At 32.5% G+C, this 25642-nt stretch overlaps 2 protein-coding genes across 8 annotated transcripts in view; both read left to right on the top strand.

The window, feature by feature from the left end:
• The window catches only part of ctbp2a (C-terminal binding protein 2a), a 66160-nt gene extending 50277 nt beyond the window's left edge, over positions 1-15883 (top strand). For all 7 annotated transcript variants that reach the window (XM_051133340.1, XM_051133342.1, XM_051133343.1 and 4 more), the window contains 8 exons: positions 1156-1310; positions 3189-3333; positions 6422-6628; positions 8654-8868; positions 8977-9107; positions 10360-10487; positions 10821-10935; positions 14429-15883. In XM_051133340.1, coding sequence (XP_050989297.1) covers positions 1156-1310; positions 3189-3333; positions 6422-6628; positions 8654-8868; positions 8977-9107; positions 10360-10487; positions 10821-10935; positions 14429-14609 — 1277 coding nt within the window. In that variant the 3' untranslated portion in view covers positions 14610-15883. The remainder of the gene's footprint in view (positions 1-1155; positions 1311-3188; positions 3334-6421; positions 6629-8653; positions 8869-8976; positions 9108-10359; positions 10488-10820; positions 10936-14428) is intronic.
• Positions 15884-18812: 2929 nt separating this feature from the next.
• On the top strand, positions 18813-25183 carry LOC127179320 (keratinocyte-associated protein 3). Its single transcript, XM_051132659.1, has 6 exons — positions 18813-18958; positions 19481-19665; positions 20851-20910; positions 22086-22283; positions 22396-22530; positions 24541-25183. The coding sequence occupies exons 1-6, from the start codon at positions 18946-18948 to the stop codon at positions 24634-24636; spliced, it is 687 nt and encodes a 228-aa protein (XP_050988616.1). The 5' UTR covers positions 18813-18945; the 3' UTR covers positions 24637-25183.
• Positions 25184-25642: the final 459 nt, after the last annotated feature.

The following is a 25642-nucleotide window of genomic DNA, read 5'->3' as shown; positions in this document are numbered from 1 at the left end:
AAACTTGTGATTGCAAATGAAACTTGAAAGGTTTGTGGAAGAAAAGTTTTCCTCACATAAAGCTGTCGTATGCTACAGAAGATTATGCACACAGACCATATGAACTACTTTTATGGTTCTTTTGTTTGACATTTTGCAACTTGACAGCCAATGCTTGCCATATGTTTTCCTTGTACGATTTTTTTATTTTTATTTTTTTAAATTGTACTTTCTGTGTTTCAAGGAAGAGAGAGAGTCATGGGTTTTGAAACAACATGAGGGTATGTAAAAAAAGAAAAAAAAATCTCCCTGCTGAGAGAAAACTAGAAAGACTAAGAGAAATTGTGATGGCAATAACAAATAAAAAGCCTCGCATCTCAGAAATCGATGTTTTGTCAGGATCTTTTGTGCTCTGTGATCAGAGTAAATGTGGAGATGCCCGTGGAGAATGGCTGAAGGGCCGAGATTTCCCCTGCCGTTCTCTGATTGGATAATTTCCCTGCTGGTCTCTGATTGGATAATGGTCTTGTACTGCTTGGTTCAGGCTCTGTTTGTTTAAAAATCACTGAGTTTAAGTTTGTCTTCGCTGCTCTTGTCCAAAAAAGCTTTTAGAGCGGGCCTTCCGAGCTCTGAAATTGTTTACGGGTTGGAAAATGAACAGTCGGCACAGTTTTGTGAACATTGATTGGTTGAGCACCTACGTGAAGGACCGTGTGTGTGTGTGTGTGTGTGTGTGTGTGTGACCGCTGGTCTTCTGAGAGCCCAATCGTCTGTCCTTCCCTCTCTGATTTCTCCCGCTCTGATGTAGCGATCGCTCCACCATGTCATTTGTGTTTCTGTTTGATGTGTCCACTGCTCATTTAAAGCATGCCAGACCCCTGATCTCTCACATCCATTGCGCTTCCCTCCGAGAGACCCAGCTCTCCCTTAACATCTCCCACACAATTATTTTTTAATAATACTCTGGTAAATAATTCTCATTTGAAGTCTTTTCTAAATGGATTGTGGAGAGTGAAAAGACAGAAAGCGGAGAACAAGATGTTTCCCCCATAGGCTATTAAATGAAATGTATTCATAACTCTGCCCAAATGCTGTAATCTCCATGACAACAAGACACATGGCAGGGGGCGAACGGGAAGTTCACGTCTCTCTCTCTCTCTTTCTCTCTCTTTGCAGGTATAAGGCCGCAAATCATGAACGGTCCGATGCATCCTCGGCCGCTGGTCGCTCTGCTGGACGGGAGGGACTGTACCGTAGAGATGCCCATCCTGAAGGACTTGGCAACTGTGGCGTTTTGTGATGCACAGTCAACACAGGAAATACATGAGAAGGTCTGTTTGCACTATTTTTTCCTCCATCACTAGCACTATAGTATAATAATTAAATTTCCTTTTTTTAAAATTATTAATTAAATCATCTTTTTTTTTTAAATACTACAATACTGATAACAGTAAAAAATTATGGAAGGATGGAAGGAAAGAAAGAAAGAGAAAAAAAGAAAGAAAGAAAGAAAAAAGAAAAAATGTTTAAATTTTATTTTCAAAATTATTATTATTATTATTAATATTTATATAGTATTATTTACTATTATAACATTTTAAATGATTTTTTATTTATTTATTTATTTATTTATTTATTTATTTATTTATCAGTCTTTACATAATATTCAAAATGAATCTCAATATTTAAAACTTGTCAGGAACCATCATTTCATATAATTGGAAATTTTATTACAATTTTATTTTTACAGTTATTATAATTATTAATAATATTTATATAACATTATTTATTATTATAAATTGTATATTATTTAAAAATTATATATTTATTTATTTACTTACTTATTTCAGCATTTACCCAGTAACAGTTTCAGTAAACAGGTTAAATGCCTGGTACAGCAAACATTAATTAATTAATTAATAGAGATTAAATTAATTAGAGAGCGAGCGAGAGAGAGAGAGAGAGAGAGAGAGAGAGAGAGAGAGATGATAGATAGATAGATAGATAGATAGATAGATAGATAGATAGATAGATAGATAGATAGATAGATAGATGGATAGAAGGAAAGTTGGAAATTTTATTACAATTTTATTTTAAAAATTATTATAATTAATATTTCTATAATATTATTCATTGTTATAACATTTTAATTGATTAATGCAAAATAAAAAAAATATTTTTTGTTTATCTATTTATTTATTTATTTATTCAATTTATTCAAAATTTGATCTCAATCTCAATCAAATCTCAATATTTAAAACCTGTCAGAAACCATCATTTCATATAATTGGAAATTTGATTACAGTTTTATTGTTACAATTGTTATAATTATTAATAATATTTCTATAATATATTTATCATTGTAAAATTTATATTATTTAAAAAATTTATTTATTTATTTATTTATTTATTTATTTATTTATTTATTTATTTATTTCAGCATTTACCCAATTTTCAAATATATCTCAATATGTGTAACATTTTCACTAAACAGATTAAATACCTGGTACTGCCAAAAAAAAAAAGAAATAATTCTTTATTTATTTATGCATTTACCCAATATATTTAAAATTATATCTAAATAATGTTTTATAATAAATAAATAATTATTTTATTTTATTAATGCACCAGCTGTGTGAATCTGTTACTCACTTACTGACTGGATGTTTATTTGACAGTGTCAAAGATTTTGTTGTAATAAATGGTATTTTAATTAAAAGAACATTCAAATATGGTACATAAAATAGATTTGTTTAGTATGCATATATGCATTCCAAACAAAAACTGCAAGAAACACTGGCTCGTACAAACACAGGCTGTGATTCATTTCATAGTGACCCAGTTATCAGACCCACTATCGCTGCATATATTCATTTAGTGTAGAATCTCATTGCATTGAGTTAAATTACTCCTGTTACATCACAAGGGAAAATTGCCTGTTATGTTTAATCATATCTTTTATTGCTGTCGGATTCAGAATTACGTGTTTGTAATGTGTGTAATTGCACAGATTAAGAAGCAAACAATTATCTGGAAGTAAATGCATGAGATGGCATGTAGAAGAACATGGCAAACTCATCAGGAGAAATGCATTACGCCCACATGCTCCTCCCAGGATGCTAGAAAGAAATGATTTATGTGTCCTTAACAAACACCCCACGGCTTTATTCTCTGATGTTTATAGTGTGGTATAAATGTGTCTGTGGCAGGTGTTGAACGAGGCAGTGGGGGCGATGATGTACCACACCATCACTCTGACCAGAGAAGATCTGGAGAAATTTAAAGCCCTCCGAATCATAATCCGCATCGGTAGTGGATATGACAATATTGATATTAAAGCAGCTGGAGAGATGGGTAAGAGCTTTACAAATGCTAAGACATGTTTCCTGCTCACAATTTTTGGTCTTAAAAGATTAGTTCACTCCAGATTTAAAATTTCCTGATCATTTACTCACCCCCATGCCATGCAAGACGTTAATGTCTTTCTTTCTTCAGTCGAAAAAAATGAAAGTTTTTGAGGAAAACATTCCAGGATTTTTCTCCATATGGTGGGCTTGATGAGTTAAAGGTCCAAATTGCAGTTTCAGTGCAGCTTCAAAGGGCTCTACACAATCCCAGGCGAGGAATAAGGGTCTTATCTTGTGAAACAATCAGTCATTTTCTAAAAAAAAAACACAAGTGCTTGTCTTAGGCACGAGCTCTGTGTCTACGACTTCATGCATTACGTAGTCACGCATGACTGGTGGAAATACTGACCCAGCGTTTACAAAGCAAACATGCAAAGAAAGTCACAAAAAAAGGTAAAACAACAATGTAGGTTGATTTTGAAGTTTTTTCACCCTATCCTAAACCAGTATACAGTTTTTTTTTTTTAACAAGTATACAGATAGAGAACTAACCATGCCAATGATTACATAAGCTGTGAGGTCGTAGATGCGCATCTACATGCAAGACAAGCATTTATGGTTAAAAAGTACATATATATATATATTTTTTTTTTTTTTAAAGAAAATGACCAATCGTTTTGCTAGATTAGACCCTTAATTCTTGGCTGGGGTCATGTAGAGCCCTTAGAAGCTGCATTGAAACTGCAATTTGGACCTTCTACCCGTTGGTCCCCGTTAAAGTCCAGTATATGGAGAAAACACCTTGGATGACATTGGGGGGTCCTTTAAAGGAATAATTCACCCAAAAATTAAAATCTGTCATCATTTACTTAAAGGAGAAGTCCACTTCCAGAACAACATTTACAGATACAAATGTACTCAACGCCTTGTCATCCAAGATGTTCATTTCTTTCTTTCTTCAGTCGTAAAGAAGTTGTGTTTTTTGAGGAAAACATTTCAGCATTTTCTCCCTGATTTTGAACTTCTAAAATGCAGTTTAAATGTGGCTTTAAACAATCCCAAATGCGGTTGTAAATGATCCCAGCCGAGCAAGAAGGGACTTATCTAGTGAAACGATCGGTTATCTTCATTAAAAAATACAGTTTAAATACTTTTTAATCTCAAACGCTCGTCTTGTCTTGTTCTCCCTGAACTCTGTGTATTCTGACTCAAGACAGTTAGGGTATGTCGAAAAACTCCAATCGTATTTTCTCCCTCAACTTCAAAAATCATTTAAAAATCATCCTACATGCTGCATGCTGCAGAAACACCGTCTTTGCAAAGTGAACATGTAAAGATCATCAAACTCCCTTAACAAAAATGATAAAACAGCGATTCTGAAGTTGAGAAAGAACATGAGATGGGAGATGTCATGAACAGGAAAAAAACAGTTCATGCAGAGCAAGACAAGTCGAGCGTTTGACATCAAAAAGTATATAAATTGTATTATTGTTATGCAAATAACCGATCGTTTCGCTAGATAAGACCCTTCTTTGTTGGCTGGGATCGTTTACAACCACATTTAGGATCGTTTTAAGCCGCATTTAAACTGCATTTTGGAAGTTCAAACTCAGGGCACCATATCAGTCCATTATATGGAGATAAATCCTGAAATGTTTTCCTCAAAAAACATAATTTCTTGACTGAAGAAAGAAAGACATGAACATCTTTGATGACAAGGGGGTGAGTACATTATCTGTAAATTGTTGTTCTGGAAGTGGACCTCTCCTTTAACCCTCAGGTTATTCCAAACCTGTATAAGTCTCTTTCTTCTGTTGAGCACAAAAGAAGACATTTTGAAGAATGTTGGTAACCAAACAGTTTCCGGTAGCTGTTGACTGTCATGTTTTTGTCAAAAAGTCAATGGCTGCCATTAACTGTTTGGTTGCCAACATTCTTCAGAATATTTTCTTTTGTAAAGCCATGCAAATGGACGTTTGCTCCATAAAAATAAAAAAATAATAATAACAACAATAATCATAATAATAATGATAATAATAAACAGTAACACTTTACTTGAAGCCTTTAACATAATGCATTGAAAAATAATTTTAATGCATTAATTATGCATTGTAATGCACCTTATAATGCATTGAATAATTGTAACCACAGTTATAATACATTAGAATAATTAGCTATTTATTATTACACATGTGTAATCCATTAAAGCATGACAAACATTCACAACTATTATATTATAATATGTGACCTTGGACCACAAAACCAGTAGCACAGGTATATTTGTAGCAATAGCCAAAATAATCAATTTTTCTTTTATGCCAAAAATCATTAGGATATTAAGTAAAGATCATGTTCCATGAAGATATTTTGTAAATTTCCTACCATAAATATATGAAAACTTAATTTTTGATTAATTTTTGACTTCATTTGGACAACTTTAAAGGTGATTTTCTCAATATTTTGATTTTTCTGCGCCCTCGGATTCCAGATTTTCAAATAGTTGTATCTCAGCCAAATATTGGTCCTTTCCTAACAAATCATACATCAATGGAAAGCCTATTTTAGCCTATTTCAGCTTTCATGTGTAAACCGCAATTTCAAAAAATGTACCCTTATGACTGATTTTGTGGTCCAGAGTCACAAAATGTTCAATATATAAAGGTGTGCTTTGCTTCTAAAGAAGCTCTTCTCACAGAAAACACACTTTTGAGATCAAATACTGCTTAGCTGAGAAACCAGGTTCAGTCTTTGTTCAGAAATATAAAGTACTCTGCAAGAGGTGAGGAAAAGTTGCATGTTCAAAAGAGTCAAATGGCAATAAGAAGACTGTCAGAGACAGAAGGAGGTATAGGAGGGCTAATTGTTCCTCTGAGACTGACAGTTTATATGGTTAGAATAAAAGGAGAAGTTTTATAGATACAGCCTTATACAGGTCAGATCCATGAATGGAAAGATAAGATCAGGGGTTACTTGACTGTCAGCGTTAACAGACCATCTGAGGCCATTTGAATCTGGTTTATGGAGTGTTCTGATATGTAAATATGACTCTTTTCATGTTGCATAATAGTTGCATAATAGTACCTGCATGTCTGCAGGTATTGCGGTGTGTAATATTCCATCAGCTGCCGTGGAGGAGACGGCAGACTCGACGCTTTGCCACATCCTGAACCTGTACAGGAGGAACACCTGGCTGTACCAAGCCATGCGTGAGGGCACACGGGTCCAGAGCGTGGAACAAATCAGAGAGGTGGCGTCAGGGGCCGCCCGCATCAGAGGAGAAACACTCGGACTTATTGGCTTCGGTGAGAGACAGAAACATTGGTAACACTTTACAATAAGGTTCATTAGTTAACATTAGTTAACTACATTAGATAACATGAACTAAGAATGAACAATACTTCTACAGCATTTATTAATCTTAGTTAATGATCATTTCAGCGTCTACCAATTCATTTTAACAGCATTTACTAGTTCACACAAGCTGTATTTGTTAACATTATTGCACTGAGAAAACATGAACAAACAATAAACAACTATATTTTAATTAACTAACATTAACAAAGATTGTTTGTTGTTCGTTCATGTTAGTTAATACATCAACTGATGTTAACAAATGACAACTTATTGTAAAGTGTTACTGAGACATTACAATACAATGCAAAAATGTTATTATACTATTATTATTTTATTATATTATTAACTAAAACTAAAACTGTTTTGAAGTAAAGTATGAAATAAAATATAAATATCATTACACAACCTTAAAAAACAAAAATATTTTCTCTTGGCATCTTAAAAATTAAAAACTTAAATACTTAAAATTGTATTGCCTTATTAAGTTGGACTTAACTAGAAGTAGAATTGAAATAATAATAAAATAAATAATGATAAAAGCAAAAAAATATATATATATTTTTTGATACAAAATTACAAAAGCCTACATTAAAAACTGAAGGGAAAAAAATATAACAAATATTGGTAACACTTTACAATAAGGTTCCATTAGTTAATGTTTGTTAATGTATTAACTGACATGAATGAACAAAGAACAATTCCTTTATTACAGCATTTATTAATCTTGGTTAATGTTAGTTAATGAAAATACAGTTATTAGTTCATGTTAATTCGCAGTGCATTAACTAATGTTAACAAGCACAACTTTTGATTTTAATAATGCATTGGTAAATGTTGAAATTAACATGAACTAAGATTAATAAATGCTGTAGAAGTATTGTTCAGTTCTTAGTTCATGTTAACTTAAGTAGTTAAATAATGTTAACTAATGAACCTTATTATAAAGTGTTACCAAAATATTAATAAATACTATAAATGTATAAATAATACTAAAAATGACAGTTATGCGAATTTGGTAATAATGTAATTTAAGTTAAATTGTTGCTATTATGATTAGACTAATCATTATTTATCATAACCATCATATCAAACAAATTTTTCTTAATTATTAAAATATACACATACATTTCATGAAACTATATTTACATGAACATGAACTATGAAATAATGCAAATTAAATTATGGGAATTATGTAGTAATCAAAATATGCATGAAAAATCTTCACATGTTGATATTCATATATCAGCATAATTTTTTATTACTCGCTACGAAACTAATTTCAAGCATTTAAGAAGAATTTAATTAACTGCCAACTTTTGACCGGTAGATGTGACATGAAGATATTACAGAAATACTACAGGAATACTTTGAATAAATCTAGTCAGGTCACTCATTTTTTGTTTTCATAAAGCAAAAGTCATGTTCACAAGGTTTTCAAGCTCCAAAAAGGACAAAAAAGTAGTTGTGGACCACATATATAACCCTGGACCACAAAACTAGTCATAAGTGTAAATTGTTTTTTTTAATTGAGATGTATACATCTGAATAAATAAGCTTTCCATTGATGTATGGTTTGTTAGGATATGACAATATTTGGCCGAGATACAACTATTTGAAAATCTGGAACCTGAGGGTACAAACAAAAATCATAAAAAAATAATAAAAATCAAAATATTGAGAAAATCGCCTTTACAGTTGTCCAAATGAAATTCTTAGCAATGCATAACCAAAAATAAGTTTTGGTATATTTACAGTATGAAATTTTCAAAATATCTTCATGGAACATGATCTTTACGTAATATCCTAATGATTTTTGGCATAAAAGAAAAATCAATAATTTTGGCTATTGCTACAAATATACCCATGCTACTTAAGACTGGTTTTGTGGTTCAAGGTCACATATATGCATGCCATCCTAAAGTCTTTTCTGCTGGATGGTTTTGTGTTATTACATGTTTGTGCATGTCTCATAGGCCGATCGGGGCAGGCAGTGGCTGTTCGAGCAAAAGCATTTGGCTTCAATGTGATCTTTTATGACCCGTACCTGCAAGACGGTTTAGAGCGATCGCTGGGCGTCCAGAGAGTTTACACCTTACAGGACCTCCTATACCAGAGCGACTGCGTGTCTCTCCACTGCAACCTAAACGAACACAATCACCACCTCATCAACGACTTCACCATCAAACAGGTACATTACACACAAACGCCCCATTAATCACATTCTGCTATCTTGAGTGCCATCTAGTGGCTGTGATGTGAACATGACTGTGAAATATTAAGTATGATGTTTTGTCAGATGCGACAGGGAGCATTTCTAGTCAACACAGCACGAGGGGGTCTGGTGGATGAAAAAGCTCTGGCTCAGGCTCTCAAAGAAGGCAGGATACGGGGGGCCGCCCTGGACGTTCACGAGTCTGAACCCTTCAGGTAACATTTGTAATGATATAATAATTGTAATCCAGTCTCCATGTTACTTTGTCTTAAGATATTGGATGCAACACTGAACTTTTCTTTAGCTGCACTCAAATTTGCATGCTTTTAGTTTTATATAATATGAAAAATTAGCAATAGTGCATACTAGTATTGTAGTTTCTGGTGGATTTTAAAAATGTGCATACATAGCCATATTCGGACGGTAATTGTTTTTCACCATTTACCCAGGGATTTTATTGCTGTTCGAATACAGAATGTCGGTGTTTATCTCTCACCACATGTGTAAAAATCAGTTTTTTGACAAACACCAAGGTCATGTGATAATATAATTGCCATCCGAATTCAGATCTCTGAGTTTACGAGAAGAAATCGAACCAAAATTCAATGTTTAATACCTTCTTGACCACTGCCGAACAGCTTACGGTAACTGTTGTACTTTGTTGTGATTTGCATGCATACTGTATTTATTACTGAAACGCTGGAAAGTTTTTAAATGAACAATACTTCATAACTGCTTCCCCACAGCAAGAGATGGGTCTTTATTATAGCAGAAGCAGGTATGCAATACAGTTTTAAAACGTGTATTATATACATAACTAATTCATGTACAATTATACAACTATAGAGTGACTATTTTCAAACAGGAGATTTAAATAATCAAATAATAAGTAGGATTATATATTATAAAATATGCTTGATAAGAATATAGTAAGAATACATTTGACATAATGATAAGCATTTTTTAAATGCATTTTACACAATAATAAAAATAAATTTGTTATTATTACAGATGTCCATATGAGAAACAATTACCATCCGAATAGGGCTCATGAATGCACAACTCCTTGCACTACAGAACAAGAAAAGTTTTAGACAGTTTTCCTTTCTTAAGATTTTTAGATAATAACAATAGATGTTTTTTTGACCAGCAAATCAGCATATTAGAATGATTTCTGAAGGATCATGTGACACTGAAGACTGGTGTAATGATGCTGAAAATTCAGCTTTGATCACAGGAATAAATTACATTTTAAAATGTATTACAGTAGAATCCAGTTAGTTTAAATTTTAATAATTTAACAGTATTTTTAAGCACATAAATGTAACCCTAATTATTAATTAAGAGACTTCTTTAAAAACAATATCTTATTCATGGTAGTGTATGTGTATGACCGCTGACATTTAATGTGTAGCAAAATGATATATAGTTTAATTCTGTCTTCCTTATCCTCTGGTTTTCTCTCAGTTTTTCTCAGGGTCCTCTGAAGGACGCTCCCAATTTGATTTGCACCCCTCACACAGCGTGGTACAGTGAGCAGGCCTCACTAGAGATGAGAGAGGCAGCGGCCACTGAGATCCGCAGGGCCATCACTGGTATAAAATCTCCCACTGATTTTATTAGAATGTTTGCTATTCAAAATGTAACCTCTTCTGATGATGTCGTCATCATAGAATGTGCATACTACATGGTTAATTATGCTTAATGCATTGAATGTGAATTGTAAAGGGTGGGAAAATCCTTATTTATCTTGCATGCATATCTTTTCAAACTATCATTTTACCTCAAGCATTATTCTTTTCCTGCCTAGCAAGCATTTGTGTTTCTTTTAGGGAATGTAAATCTTGTTCTTTTTATAAACTCTGACTCTGTTTCCTCTAAGCACCCGTACATCAGTCATCATATCTCGGATTTGTTCTGGTTTTCAGGTCGTATTCCAGACAGTCTCAGAAACTGCGTCAACAAAGAGTTTTTTGTGACTACGGCGCCGTGGGGGGTGATGGAGCAGCAGGTACATCCGGAGCTCAACGGTGGAGCCTACAGGTGACAAACGAGATTTTAAACATGCACAGAACGCCATCTGTTTTTCATACATTACCTCATTCATCATATTATACTAATCCTTTTTCTATCCATCCTTGAGTTTTTTTACCATCTTGAACACTCTCTTTTCTAGGATTGACTTCTAGGATTGATAATGACCTTTTCTAAAATAATTTTCTTTATTAATTCTAATTCATATTTTCATTCATTTTAATGTATTTTTTATTCATTTGAATTATAATTCATATTTTTAATTTGATTCATTTTATATTTTTTTTAAATATTTGAACTATTTAATACTATAACTATCTATAATAAAGCAGCATCAGATATATAATCTTGAATAATGTTTATTTTTCCTTTCACGCTGTTTTCAGTATAAATCTTCATAATTTAGTGAAATTTGTGAGCTCAAAACAAGAAAAAGTATTTGTCAGTGAGACACTTTTAGAAAATAATTTAATTATTATTATAATACTAAACAGTAAATAGTAATAGTTTAATAAAGGGTATAATACATATCATTTGTTATTAAATAATAAATAGTATTTTAATTATAGTACTTAAAATAAAATAAGTATTAGTGCTGTCAGATGATTAATTGCTATTAATCACATTTAAAATAAAAGATTTTGTTTACATAATCTATGTGTGTATACTGTGTATATTTATTATGTATATATAAATACACACACATACAGTAAATATTTAAAAAATATTTGTATGTATGTACATGTGTATATTTATATTAATATAATTGATATTATATATAAATATTTTTAATATATAAACATAACATTTTTCCTATATATACATGCATATGTGTATATTTACATATACGTATTACATATTAAATATACACAGTACACCACAAATTATATAAACAACAACTTTTATTTTGGATGTGATTAATCACAATAAATCACTAATAAATATTAATAGTGATAATTTAATAAATGGTACAATAAATATTTCTGTTATTAAATAATTAATAGTAATAATAATAAATAATTATTTTTAATTATAGATTTTACTAAAATTGTACAATATTTTAATTAATAATGAATTGTGTTTTTAAATGCATGTTACAAAAATACTGATGTTTTTGTTTAGCCATGAATGAAATTGTTAATAAACCTAAATCATTTAATTAAATCTGAATTGAACCCAGAATGAAACCCTGTTCTTTTCCCCACTGGACTCCAGATCACTCCTTTCTCGCTGTGAGATGAAATACTCAACAAATTCATTGATTCAGTACAGCGGCTGTGTTCAGCTATGCAAACGCACTTCATTAGTTCATCCCTGTGTAGTGAGTGTTGTCCCTCCAGATCGCCATATGCAAATAGGCTCAAACAAGACCGCCGTCTGTCCCTGTGGCACACATAAATTAACTTAGACAGAATCACCTCTAGATTTACCTGCTGTGACCCTTCTGAACATTTCCCTAAACTAACACCTCATTTTTATGCATTTAACTTTCCAACCCTCACGTTAAAAAAAAAAAAAAAAAACACACGCCAGCCCCAGTTGTGTTGCTCAGTCTGATTGCTTCTCTCGCTCAGCAGAGTGGCCCAGCCGCTGCCAGCCGTTTCTCCCGGCGGCCTGCAAGACAAAATGTATACCTAAACAATGACAGGTAAATACTGAACCACAGAGATCAAAACACTGTCCAGATAGCTCTGAAAAAACAATGTCTGAAACATCAAAGAAATTCTCTCTTTGATTCTTCACCTTTTGTTTTTACATTTCTCATTCTCATAGAACATGCAAATATCATGTGATGCCTGCTAATTGGTTTCTCATTAGTTCTGTTATTTTAGTTATACACTACCAGTCAAAAGTTTTTGAACAGTAAGGTTTTAATGTTTTTTAAAGAAGTCTCTTCTGCTCACCAAGCCTACATTTGATCCGAAGGTCAGTAGCAAAATTTTGAAATATTTTTACTATTTTAAATAATTGTTTTCTATTTGAATATATTTTAAAATGTAATTTATTCCTGTGATCAAAGCTGAATTTTCAGCATCATTACTTCAGTCTTCAGTGTCACATGATCCTTCAGAAATCATTTGAATATGCTGATTTGCTGCTCAAGAAACATTTTATTGTTGTTATACACTATACCATTTAAAAGCTTGGAGGCGGTAGGGAAGAAATTATAGAAATTAATACTTTTATTTAGCAAGGATGTTTTACATTGATCAAAAGTGATAACAAAGACATTTATAATGTTCTGAACTTTCTATTCATTAAAGAAACCTGGAAAAAATCTTCTCAGCTGGTTTCAACATAATAATAATAATAAAAAATGTTATTATTATGAGCAGCAAATCAGAATATTAGAATGATTTCTGAAGGATCATGTGTCATGAAGCTAAAAATTCAGCTTTGAAATCACAAAAATAAATTACATTTTAAAATATATTCAAATAGAAAGCAATTAATTTAAATAGTAAACATATTTCAAAATTGTACTGTTTTTACTTTGGATCAAATAAATGCAGGCTTGGTGAGCAGAAGAGACTTCTTAAAAAACAAAAATCTTGCTCTTCAAACCCTTTTGATTGGTAGTGTAATATTTACTTCATGTAATCAGCTGTGTTGCGTGTGCATTTGTTGTGTTAAATAAGACTGATTTTGTATGGGGGCCCATTTGTACCCTTTTTATTTGAAAATTTGGGAAAAAATATTATATAAAAAATGTACCTGATGAATCACTAAATCAAGAGAGAAAAATTAAGAAATACATGCATGTGTATAATTTGTAGTATAATTAATTAGTTTCTACGCTGATATATTGATTTCTTGATGTTATCTTTAACATGCATTATTTACATTTTTTAAATGTTGTTTATAGACTCGATGCAAGTATATTCTCATTTTGGTGTTTTTAAACGTAATTAAATGGATTATTTTATTGTAAAATTTCAGATCATTTTAAGCCTTTCAAGATCAGTAAAATTTAGCCATTTAAGATCAGGCTGCATTTACTTGATCAAAAATCAAAATCGTTTATTTGATCCAAAGTTCAGCAAAACCAGTAAAATTTTGAAATATTTTTACTATTTGAATTAACTTTTTCCTATTTAAATATATTTTAAAATGTAATTTATTTCTGTGATGCAGAGCTGAATTTTTAAAATCATTACTCCAGTTTTTAGTGTCACATATTGTGTCAATATCAATGTTGGAAACGGTTTGTAGAAGCCGTGAGATTATTTGGTGAATGCATGTGAATATTTTATTTGAAATAGAAATCTTTTATAATATTTATAATATTATAAGTCTTTACTGTCACTTTTGATCAATGTAATGCATTCTTGCTGAATAAAAAGATTTAAAAAAAAAAGAGAAACAAGAGAAACCCAAACTTTTGCTAGAGTACGAGTTAAAAAAAACTTTCTCAGCCAAAGTGAAGCTTTTGAGTCTGTAATCGCATTATAAAGGGCGGAGCATGCAGCTGATGAGCTCATTATACATCTATTTTCTCCAGGTTTCCTCCTGGTGCGGTGGGTGTGTCTCCTGGTGGCATGGGTGGACAAATAGAGGGCATGATGCCCGGCGGGGTGCCCGGTGCCCATCCCCTGCCGCTGGGCACCCAGCCCAGCCTCGCCCCGTCCCCCACCCAGCTTCTCAAACACAACGACCATAGAGAACACCTCGCCAAGTCATAACCACGACGAGCACACGCACCTGACCACTGACCGACAGTCATTCAGCAAAATTGCAAATCAAAGAGACTAAGAGACAGTGAACGGGTGAACAAGCAATCAGCTGCCGCTAGCTGCACCGGAGACATGCTTCACGGACGTCTCTCCACCGTCTTGTTTTCAGTTTCAGTGTTTATCCATTCATTTACGTTTGTTTCTGTTGTTCTTGTGAGGGGAGGACATCATTTCCACCTGTTTTATAGCAGGTGGGCGGTGCTTTCTTGTCGGGGGGCGTGGCATAAAGACCACGCCTCTTTCCTCACGCACCACTTACAGAGTTCAAAATGTTGACAGTCTTCTTCCTCCTTGCCTTATTTGGGCACCGTAACAAAACCGTTTCAATATCGTTTCTTTCTTTACATCCACAGAATTAGTGCTTGTCTTTGTTTCAGTGTTAAAAGTGCTTGATAATGAAAAAATATATATATACAGTGTATTAAGAGAACAGAGGTAAAGGCTGTTCTTGGGCAAAAACGAAGATGAATTATTAGCTTTTTTCTGACATTTTGCGTAGCTGACCTCTCGTTTACAGAATTGCACAAATTCAACAAGCACCAGCTCAGAAACCACTTCTCTTTAAGACCCAAGAGCACAGCGTTTTACTGATAATACCCCATTCATTTCAATTTAAAATGAGTTTTTGGGATTTGAAATACAAACCGCGTCAGGTTTCTCCGGAAATGGCTATTTGGATTCGAGTGAATGTCACCGTGAGGAACATGATTTTGATTTTGTTTGCTTTCAAAAGAAAAAAAAAAAAATGAATAGATGGCAGCTCACACAGAAAAGGGACTGGAGTGAAAAACCGCCCCTGTCTCAGGAAGAACATTTGCCGGTTACTCCGAAACACGCGACGACGGCCCAGTCTAAATACTCGCTCCTTCCCGTCAGCCTACCCGAGGTATTTTTATAGATCTGACATCCAGTGCGTTTTTGGTGTTGAATGTATGGCAGTTAAATTAGATTTGTATTGTCTAGTTTAATGTTTTTGTAACCATACTTTCCTGTGATCCTCTCCCTGTTCCTTTTTATTTTGGGTTCTTTATGTGGAAGCGCACTGTTCGGAGCTCATTGTGTTGTTTATATGCAATATTCTGAGGTCCTCGGCCAACTCCAGTCAGGTTGGTTCTGGAACTGTAGGTTTGGTTTTTAGTGTGAGTATTTGTATTTGTTTATTGTACCGAGGTGAACATTTAGCATACAGTACAGTTCAAATAAAAAATATCATTCTGACTTTCTATACTGTGCTTGTGTGTTTGTCTCACTTTTACACATGCATTTGTGACCTTGGACCATAAAACCAGTCATAAGTAGCACGGGTATATTTGTAGCAATAGCCAACAATACATTGTATGGGTCAAAATGATTGATTTTTCTTTTATGCCAAACATCATTAGGATATTAAGATCATGTTCCATAAAGATATTTTCTAAATTTCCTACCATAAATATATCAAAACTTTATTTTTTATTAGTAATATGCATTGCTAAGAACTTCATTTGGACAACTTTAAAGGCGATTTTCTCACTGTTTTGTTTTTTTGCACCCTCAGATTCCAGATTTTCAAACAGTTGTATCTCGAACAAATATTGTCATATCCTAACAAACCATACATCAGTGGAAAACTTATTTAAATCTCAATTTCAAACAAATTGGCCCTTATGACTGGTTTTGTGGTTCAGGGTCACATTTATGATGGTCTGACAGGATTTGCAGCAGAGTGACCTTCAGATGACCCCTGCATGCGTCTGGACGCCACAAGAGGTCGCTGGATCTGGTTTTATAGTTTTGTTTATGCATTGACAATGTTTGCTCATATTTAAATGCTTATTTATTACTCTTAAATCACACCTGAGTGTTCTTGAGGATTTCAAGAAAACAATTTGTTGTTTTTTTTTTTTTTTTTCTCTAAAAGACTAGTTTCTGTCTCACCGAAAATAAGACCCCCCAAAAAACTTAAAGGTTCATTGTATTAGATGCAAAATATCAAAGCCAGCAGCATTTGCAAACACATTATTTCACACACTACTTTGAACAACAATTTAAAATTCATTTAAAACCTAATATATTTATTGCTGTAAAATGTTTTTTTTTTTTTTTTTTTTTTTTTTTTTTTTTTTTTTGAAAAATGTAATTTGCTTATGCTACCTTTAAAATAAATGCATCAAGGCTGCATTTATTTGATTAAAAATACAGAAAGAACAGTAATATTGTGAAAAATTATTGCAATTTAAAATAATGGTTTTCTATTTTTATACACTTTAAAGTAGAATTTATTCCTGTGATGCAGTGCTGAATTTTCAGCATCATTACTCCAGTTTTCAGTGTCACATGATCCTTCAGAAATCGGTCTAATATGCTGATTTATTATCAGTGTTGGAAACAGTTGTGCTGCTTAAATTGTTTTTTTTCCAGGATTCTTTGGTGAATAAAATCTTAAAAAGAACAGCATTTATTTAAAATATAAATCTTTTGTAACAATATACACTATTGTTCAAAGTTTGGAGTCAGTCTTTTTTTTTTCTTTCTTTGAAAGAAATTAATACTTTTATTTAGCAAGATGTATATGTGTTAAACTGATAAAAAGTGATCATAAAGACATTGTTAGAAAAGATTTATATTTTGAATAAATGCTGTTCTTTTTAACTTTTTATTCATCAAAGATTCGTGAAAAATCACAGGTTCTAAAAAAAAATATTAAGTAGCACAAATGTTTGTAACACTGTTTAAAAAAAAAGTAAATAAAAGAAAAAAATGAATAAATTAGCATATTAGAATGATTTGTGAAGGATCATGTGACACTGAAGACTGGAGTAATGGCTGATGAAAATTCAGCTTTGCATTAGAGAAATAAATTGTATTTTAAACTATATTAAAATAGAAAACTTATTTTAAATAGCAATAATGTTTCATTTTATTAATCTTTTTTCTTGTAGCTTTGATCAAAGAAATGGAACTTTGATAAGCATAAGAGACTTCTTTAAAAAACATTAAAAATCTTACTGATTACAAACTTTTGAACAGCAATGTATATGTTGATATTTTACATTTATGGCAGGTGACAATTTACTGAAATGTTCGAATTCCTTAAAAAAAATACTTTATTATTTAATTTATTAAATGTTAAATTATGCTTCAAAACATAAAAGTGTAGTTTAGTAAATTATTTCCTAAGTAAATCGTCTGGCACATAAACTTTGACTTTGATCAATTTAATGTACGACCATGAAAGTGTGACAATCTGATATAGCCTGACAATAAAATGTTCATGTTTTTTATGTGTATGTAAATTTAGGCTATTCATTTTGCAATGTTCTGTTATCATCTTGTTTCGCTGATAAGCCTGTGCTTTGTCCTCACTACTATAATATTTGCTTAGTGCTGATATTACTGGGTGTGGCGTTCAGATATGACAGGACTTCGGACTCTGGCACTCTGGCATTGTTTTATGCATCTCAGTAGATCAGTGCTGTCATACTTAGAATAGTTAGCATGGATAGACAGATGCCTGACAGTGTTTTGGTGCTACAGTAAATGTCATGAAAATGAATCTATTCTTAGTGTTGGTCATACTTGTGAACATAATGAAAAGTTATTCCAGTGCAGTGCAATGCAATGCAAAAGAAAGTAACATAAGGCATGCGTTTTTATATTAAATGCATATATCATGCAGCAAAATTATTTTGCAGCTTCCAAAATAAATAAAATTAAGTTATAGAGAATTAAAGAGAAAATCTGTGACTACTAAATATAGGCCAATAATGTCATACTGTATATATATATATATATATATGTATATATATAAGAATATATGTGTGTGTGTATATGTGTGTATATATATATATACACACACACACATATATATATATATAATACATATATATATATGTATATACATATACATGTATATATATATATATATATGTGTGTGTGTGTGTATATATATATATATATATATATATATATATGTGTATATACATATATATATATATATATATATATATATATATATATGTGTATATACATATATATATATATATATATAAATTTATATATATATATGTATATACATATACATGTATATATATATATATGTGTGTGTGTGTGTATATATATATATATATATATACACATATATTCTTTTTGTTGTACAATATAGGAGTGACTTTTGAATTCTGGCTCCTCCCACTTCCGCTGCACAGGTGAGTCGTGCGTGACGTCATCGAGCATGAAGGGAGGAAACTGCGTTTGGTAGCCAAGTTTTTCCTTCTAAGCTGGGATCAAACATACGGATACAGATATGTGCGATTTCGGTAAGACAATAATTTATTTCTTTTTTATTGCAGGTAAGACAATTGTACTTGATTTATAGTTTAACTAAAGCCGTAAAAGACGGTGTCCAGAGGAAAGAAGCCTCTGACAATCAGTTATTTGTTGTCGTTAGTTGCGCGTCTGTTGTAGTGTTTACATTTTGTTAATTTCTTTTCACTGTAGAAAATAATATTTAGAAGCGGGATAAACCTTTAGGAACAACATTTTGTACTAAATCCTGCTAAAGCAGATTAGTAGGAAAATGGGATTTGCGTCACTCTTGTACTTTATACATAACATTATAAACTATAACAACTCAAATAAAATAAATAAAGTCCACTTGTAAAATAAATTTTACAAAATAAATAAAGTCCACTAGGTTCAGTCAGTAAGTTCGTTGCAAAACTGGTTAATAAACGTTTAGTTAAGTTCTGAGAAAAGCTCTGGCAGTATTTGTTATCTAATCCAATACATTTTTAGGTGTGACTTTTAAAACCACTGTATGTAATTATACTATATTCTAGACAAGCAGAAAGGCCCTGGGCGGCTAATGAAGAAAGGATTGACCCTCATTGTCATCGGTCATGTTAATTTCATCCTAAGTGCCATTGTCCATGGCAGCGTATTACGCCACATATCCAAACCCAGCAATGAGATTTCAACAGAATATACTGCAGCAAACATCATCTCCGTCACCTCAGGACTGCTGGTGAGTGGTTGTGCTTCTGTATATTCTCTAAATGATGCTTGTTCAACCCATGCTGTAATCTCCAGTAAGTGATGCTTTCTGAATCTTGAGAATATTCACTCAGAAAGGGCCTGGGGCCAGTTGCATAAAAGGTTAAGACTAGTCTTAAAAGTAAGCCAGCTATTTTTTTTCTTTAAAGCTGGTCGTCATTATTTAAATTCAGTTACATAAAAATGTAGATTAGTCTAAGTTGAATCCAAAAAATAAGACTGATTACCCTTTGGCTAACTGCTAGCTGGTCAAACTAGCTCTTAAGACACTGTCTTAACATAGAGGCTAAGTTTATGCAACTGGCCCCTGGTCGCAAATGTGAATCAAAGAATTTGCTACTACTTTGGTTGTGTGGCATCACCCAGTTCAACCAAGTGACGTGTGCATATTGACTTAAAGAAATAGTTCACCCAAAAATTTTTTCACCCTCAGGCCATCCAAGATTTTTTTTTTTTTTTTTAGTTTTTTTTCTTCATTCTGAACAGATTGCAATATAAATTTAGCATTACACCACTTGCTCACCAATGGATCCTTTGCAGTGAATAGGTGCAGTCAGAATGTCCAAACAGGTGATAAAAACATCATCATAATCCACACTCCATTCATCAGTTAACATCTTATTAAGCGAAAAGCTGTGTGTAAGAAACAAATCCATATTCTCTTATCATTCAGACAAAGCAATGTTATGGATGGAGGATTTGTTTGAAATTAAAAATATTTTATTGATCAAATTGTTTATTACAAATACACAGCTTTTCACTGCAGATGATGTGTAATTGATGCACTGCAGTGGTGTGTTTTTTGTTTTGTTTTAACAGCTATTTGGTCTCTCATTTTGACAGCACCCATTCACTGCAGATGATCTAAATTTCTACAAATCTATTCCGATGAAGAAACAAGCTCATACATCTTGGATAAATATACATTTTTGACAAATTTGTATTTTTGGGTGAACTACTCCTTCAAGCTGCTTAGAAAAGTAATTATAATACTCTTTTCACAGATATTTAACACTTTTTAGGCTTCCTGATTCTAAGTAACATTCTAATGAACGAGTTTTAACATTACTACATATTCTCCCAGAGAACCAGAAAAATGAGAATAAAATGGCACTGAATGTCCTCAAACCTAATTATGTTAACATGTGTTTCTCAGAGCATTGCAAGTGGAATTGTTGCAATATTGGTGTCAAGAAATATTACCAAAACGAAACTGGTAAGTACGCATCATATAGGGTAAATACATGCCCTTTTTTCCCCATAACCTGTCCTGGCCGGTGTTTCTAAATACAGCAAAAGCAGTAACAATGTTATTATTTTTACTATTTAAAATAGCTGCTTTCTATTTGAATATATTGTAAAATGTAATTTATTTCTGTGATCAAAGCTACATTTTCAGCATCATTACTCCAGTCTTCAGTGTCTCATGATCCTTCAGAAATTATTCTAATATGCTGATTTGCTGTTCAAGAAACATTTAATATTATTATATATTTATTGTTTTATTATTATTATTTTTGTTTCAGGATTCTTTGATGAATAGAAAGATCCAAAGATCAGCATTTATCTAAAATAAAAGCTTTTGTAACATTATACCATTCAAACGCTTATAGCGTTTACAATTTAAAAACAGTATAATGTTTTTCTGAGAAAGAAATGATAGAAATTAATACTTTTATTTAGCAAGGATGCTATAAATTGATCAAAAGTAATGATAAAGACATTTGTAATGTTACAGAATATTTCTATTTCAGATAAATGCTGTTCTTCTAAACTTTCTATTCATCAAAGAAACCTGAAAAAATTCTACTCTGCTGTTTTCAACATAATAATAATAATAATAATAATAATAAAAATGTTTTTTGAGCAGCAAATCAGAATGTTAGAATGATTTCTGAAGGATCATGTAACCGGAGTAAAAATTTAGCTCACAGGAAAATCACAGGAATAAATTATGTTTTAAAATATATTCAAATAGAAAACTATTTTAAATAGTGGACATTTTACTGTTTTTGCTGTAATTTAGATCAAATAAATGCAGGCTTGGTTAGCAGAAGAAAAAAAAAAAACATTAAAAATCTTACTGTTCAAAAACTTTTGACTGGTAGTGTATATATATTTGCATGGCTTTGACCATTCGCTGTAGATTACAACTTCTTGTATGCCACGATTGGTCATTTATATACAGTGTCTGCACACTATTGGTCAAACTACTTATTAGTCATTACCTTAAACAAGACCTAGACATTTTAGGCAATTTAGAAATCCCAGACATATGGTCACACTACATTATCAGCATGCTTGTTCTGTATACCAATGCAAAAATACCATAAAATACCACGTTCTTTCCCTGTAGTGTTTAACACAGCTCTGTTCTTCTGCTTCCTGTAGCACATCGGCCTGTTAGTGAGTTCCTTTCTGAACGCCTTTCTCTCACTGGCGTGTTTAGTGGGGCTGATTTTGGCAATCAGCATGACCATTTCAGCCGACGGGAGCGCGCTCATGAAAGGATGTAATTCCACTAACATGCCTGTGAATGCACGTTCTCCAGTCATCGTTAACTGTCCTTTTGATGCCACCCGCATCTATGTGAGTCGGTCTACTGAAATGCATCTGGTGTTTTTGAACTAAATTATGTATAAGTCAGCCAGTATGAACTTTCATCTTGGATATGAAAACTGGCCTGCTGTTTCTCCTCCAGGACACAACTCTTGCTCTGTGGTTCACCTGTGCTGTTTTCAGTGCACTGGAGGCTGGACTGTCAGTGTGGTGCTTTATTGTGGGTCTCCAGTTAAGAGGAATTGGACCTTGTGCGCGAAACTACATCAGAGAGCAGGTATGTCTCTCAATATTCATGCAGACGGATAGGCTGAATAAACCTGCTGTTTAAAACTAATTTTCTGTGAACTTCTAACAGATTATGTAAATGACTTGGCAGGGTTCTGAGCTCTTTACATATAGATTTTTGCATTTAAAAGAGTTGTTCACCCAAAAATGAAAAGGTGTAGATGCGTTTGTTTCGTCATGAAAACAGATTTGGAGAAATTTAGCATTACATCAGTTGCTCACCAAAGGATCCTCTGCAGTAAATGAGTGCCGTCAGTATGCGAGTCCAAATCAGATGATTAAAACATCACAATAATCCAAAAGTAATCCACACCACTCCAGTCCATCAATTATTATCTTGTGAAGTGAAAAGCTATGTGTTTATAAGAAATGATCCCATCATTAATATGTTTTTAATGTCAAACCATTGCTTCTAGCCAATGAACAAGTTCATGATCCATAAAAACGCTTTCTCCTGAGCAAAAGTCTATACCCTGTTGTTCTCTCACATCAAAATCCACTGACATATTTGTTTAGAACTGACTGTTTTGGCATGTAAATGGTGCTTGCTCTTTGCATATTTCCCTCAAATTTTGCTGGAAACAGTGGTTTGAAATTAAAAACATATTTATGATGAATTTGTTTCTTACGAACACTCACTGTGCTTTTCACCTCACAAGACGTTAATTGCTGAACTGGAGTGGTGTGGATTACTTGTGGATTATTTGTGATGTTTTTATCAGCTGTTTGGACTCTCATTCTGATGGCACCCATTCACTGCAGAGGATCCATTGGTGAGCATGTGATGTAATGATGCACGTCTCTAAATCTGTTTTGATGAAGAAACAAACTCATTTACATCTTGGATGCAATATTCAGGGTTCGTGCAAGGTGCTTAAAGTACCTGAATTTTACTTTTTGAAATTTAAGGCCTGGCGAGTCATTTATGCTAGAACCGCTCCGATTGATTCAAACTCGTGACTTCCATCATTCATTTCAAGCGATTCACTATCACGATATTTACGATATGCGATTTGAAATCCTGATCTATAAATCAAATGATTCACGATACGCAACGTAAATCAAATGATTTGTGCTCTGCACTCCGAGTCCTGATAGGAAATGATGGTTCGCAAATTCTGATTCAGATCAGGACTTCAGAGCATCCCTTACAAAAATTAACCATGGTTTATTATAGTAAAAGTGTAGTAACCTTGTTTTTTGCCACATTGATTACCATTTCTTTAACCATAGTTTTACTACAAATACTATGGTTAAACTATGGTTAGTGTAGCAAGACCATGGTTAACTTGTGATTACTATGGTTTAACTATAGTAACCATGGTTTTTTGCTTTTATATGTAGTAAAACCATGGTTAATTTTCGTTAAGGGTGGATTGCGAATTATTTGATTTAGATCGGAACCTCAGAGTGGATTCGCAAATCTTTCACTTTAGATCAGAACTTCGGATTGTGGATCACGAATCATTAGATTTAGATCGGAACTTTGGTGCTCGTTTGTGAATCATATGTTTCATATCAGGATTTCGGAGTGATTTCATGAATCTTTTATTTTGATTTTTTTTTTTCTTTAACAGTAGAAAACATCAAACAATTAAGGCAGAAAAAAGAAAGTATACACAAATACAAATCCCTTAAGAAAGTTAACCATGGTTTACTATTGTAAAAGTGTAGTATGTACATTCTTCACTTTATTCTTGCCATTTTTTTTATTAGTATATTTCTCTTTTTTTCTTAGAATTTGAATTTGAAGACATAAGTAAGATCTCTGATTGAAGTCCTTGAAAATCAAAAAATTGCGCTTAAAAAGTACAAACCCTGAATATTTGTTCATTTTTGGGTGAACTATTCCTTCTAAAGCAGAATAAAGAGAAATAAAAATGTCCATTGATTTCAGAGTATACATTTTTAACAGTTCACAGCCAATTCTAAGGGTCAGGGTTTGGAAAAATATCTATAATATGACCTTTTTAAATAATTTAATTGTTTTTCATAACAGCTGGAAGAGGAGGCACTGGCATCAGGATCAAAAAAGAACCGAGACCAAAAGACTCAAGGGCAGCGTCTTATTGCACATCACTCCGCCAACGCTTAGAGAAACAATCCCAAGGTTAAGGTGAAATTTTAATTAAATGCTGTGTAGTGAAACATCATAATAGTAGTTTGCATTCATACGGAGTTACATTCTGAATTTGTATTAATTGATAATGTTAGGTGTTTTGGAGATGATTTAAAGCACTGAGGTTGATAGAGACTGTATGTTGGTAATTAAGCCAAAAACATCATAGATTGTATCCATTATGTTATTTTCCCAAAACTGTATCTGGAGTTACATGCGTTGCAGTTCTTTTTTTACGTTGAAACACCCAACTTGTGCATAATTTCAAAATTAGGTTGATTTGTGTTCTTTTTTTTATATGATGTTATTATGCTTGTGATGTCTAATATACCAAAAATATTTTAGTTTACTTTAAAGAAACTGTTTTAATAGCTAACGTGCCACAGATTGAGCTCTCTAAAGCTGGTAGGCATACAAATATTTCATTATGCAGTATAGAGTGTGCCAGAACGCCGTGAGACATGTTAATATGAGTTGGATTTAATGATGAAGAGAGAACCTCACAGACACAGAGAATCCAGTATGATTAAAGCCGTTAAATATTTACATTGTGACTTGACTGACACTGTAAAAGCAAAGGGATTTTCCTCTACGTGATGCATTGTTTCATTTCTAAAGACTGTTTGTGTGTTTAGAAAGCTGTAATTTTGTTTCAACCCTGATGGATGTCCGATTTAGAAAAGTGACGCTTTGCTGTCTACATTTCATTGTATTACTTTTTAACACTGTGGTATGTTGTTGTTATCAATGTGCATTATTTTTGAATAAATACATATTAATATAACAAAGTTTTCAGAACCTTTCCTCAATGTAAGTGTGTTCCAAAATGATTTTTTTTTTTGATATGCAGATATTTAATTTTAGATTTCACAACTAGAGTTGGAAATGGTTATTCTTTAAATCTAAGATTTATTTAACCACGAAATAAAATACATATTTGCTATAAATTAATGTTTTGAATCTCTCAATAGCAATTATCTAA

This window comes from Labeo rohita, chromosome 17, assembly GCF_022985175.1.
Source record: "Labeo rohita strain BAU-BD-2019 chromosome 17, IGBB_LRoh.1.0, whole genome shotgun sequence".
NCBI classification, from domain to species: domain Eukaryota; kingdom Metazoa; phylum Chordata; class Actinopteri; order Cypriniformes; family Cyprinidae; genus Labeo; species Labeo rohita.
The sequence above is the reverse complement of the archived record's forward strand: the minus strand, read 5'-3'. Positions and strand labels throughout refer to the sequence as shown.

Excerpts from the sequence above, each read along its gene's own strand:
- LOC127179320 (XM_051132659.1), top strand. Across the intron at positions 19,666-20,850 it reads CCGTCACCTCAGGACTGCTG|AGCATTGCAAGTGGAATTGT; the intron begins GTGAGTGGTTGT and ends TGTGTTTCTCAG. Across the intron at positions 22,531-24,540 it reads GAAACTACATCAGAGAGCAG|CTGGAAGAGGAGGCACTGGC; the intron begins GTATGTCTCTCA and ends TTTTCATAACAG.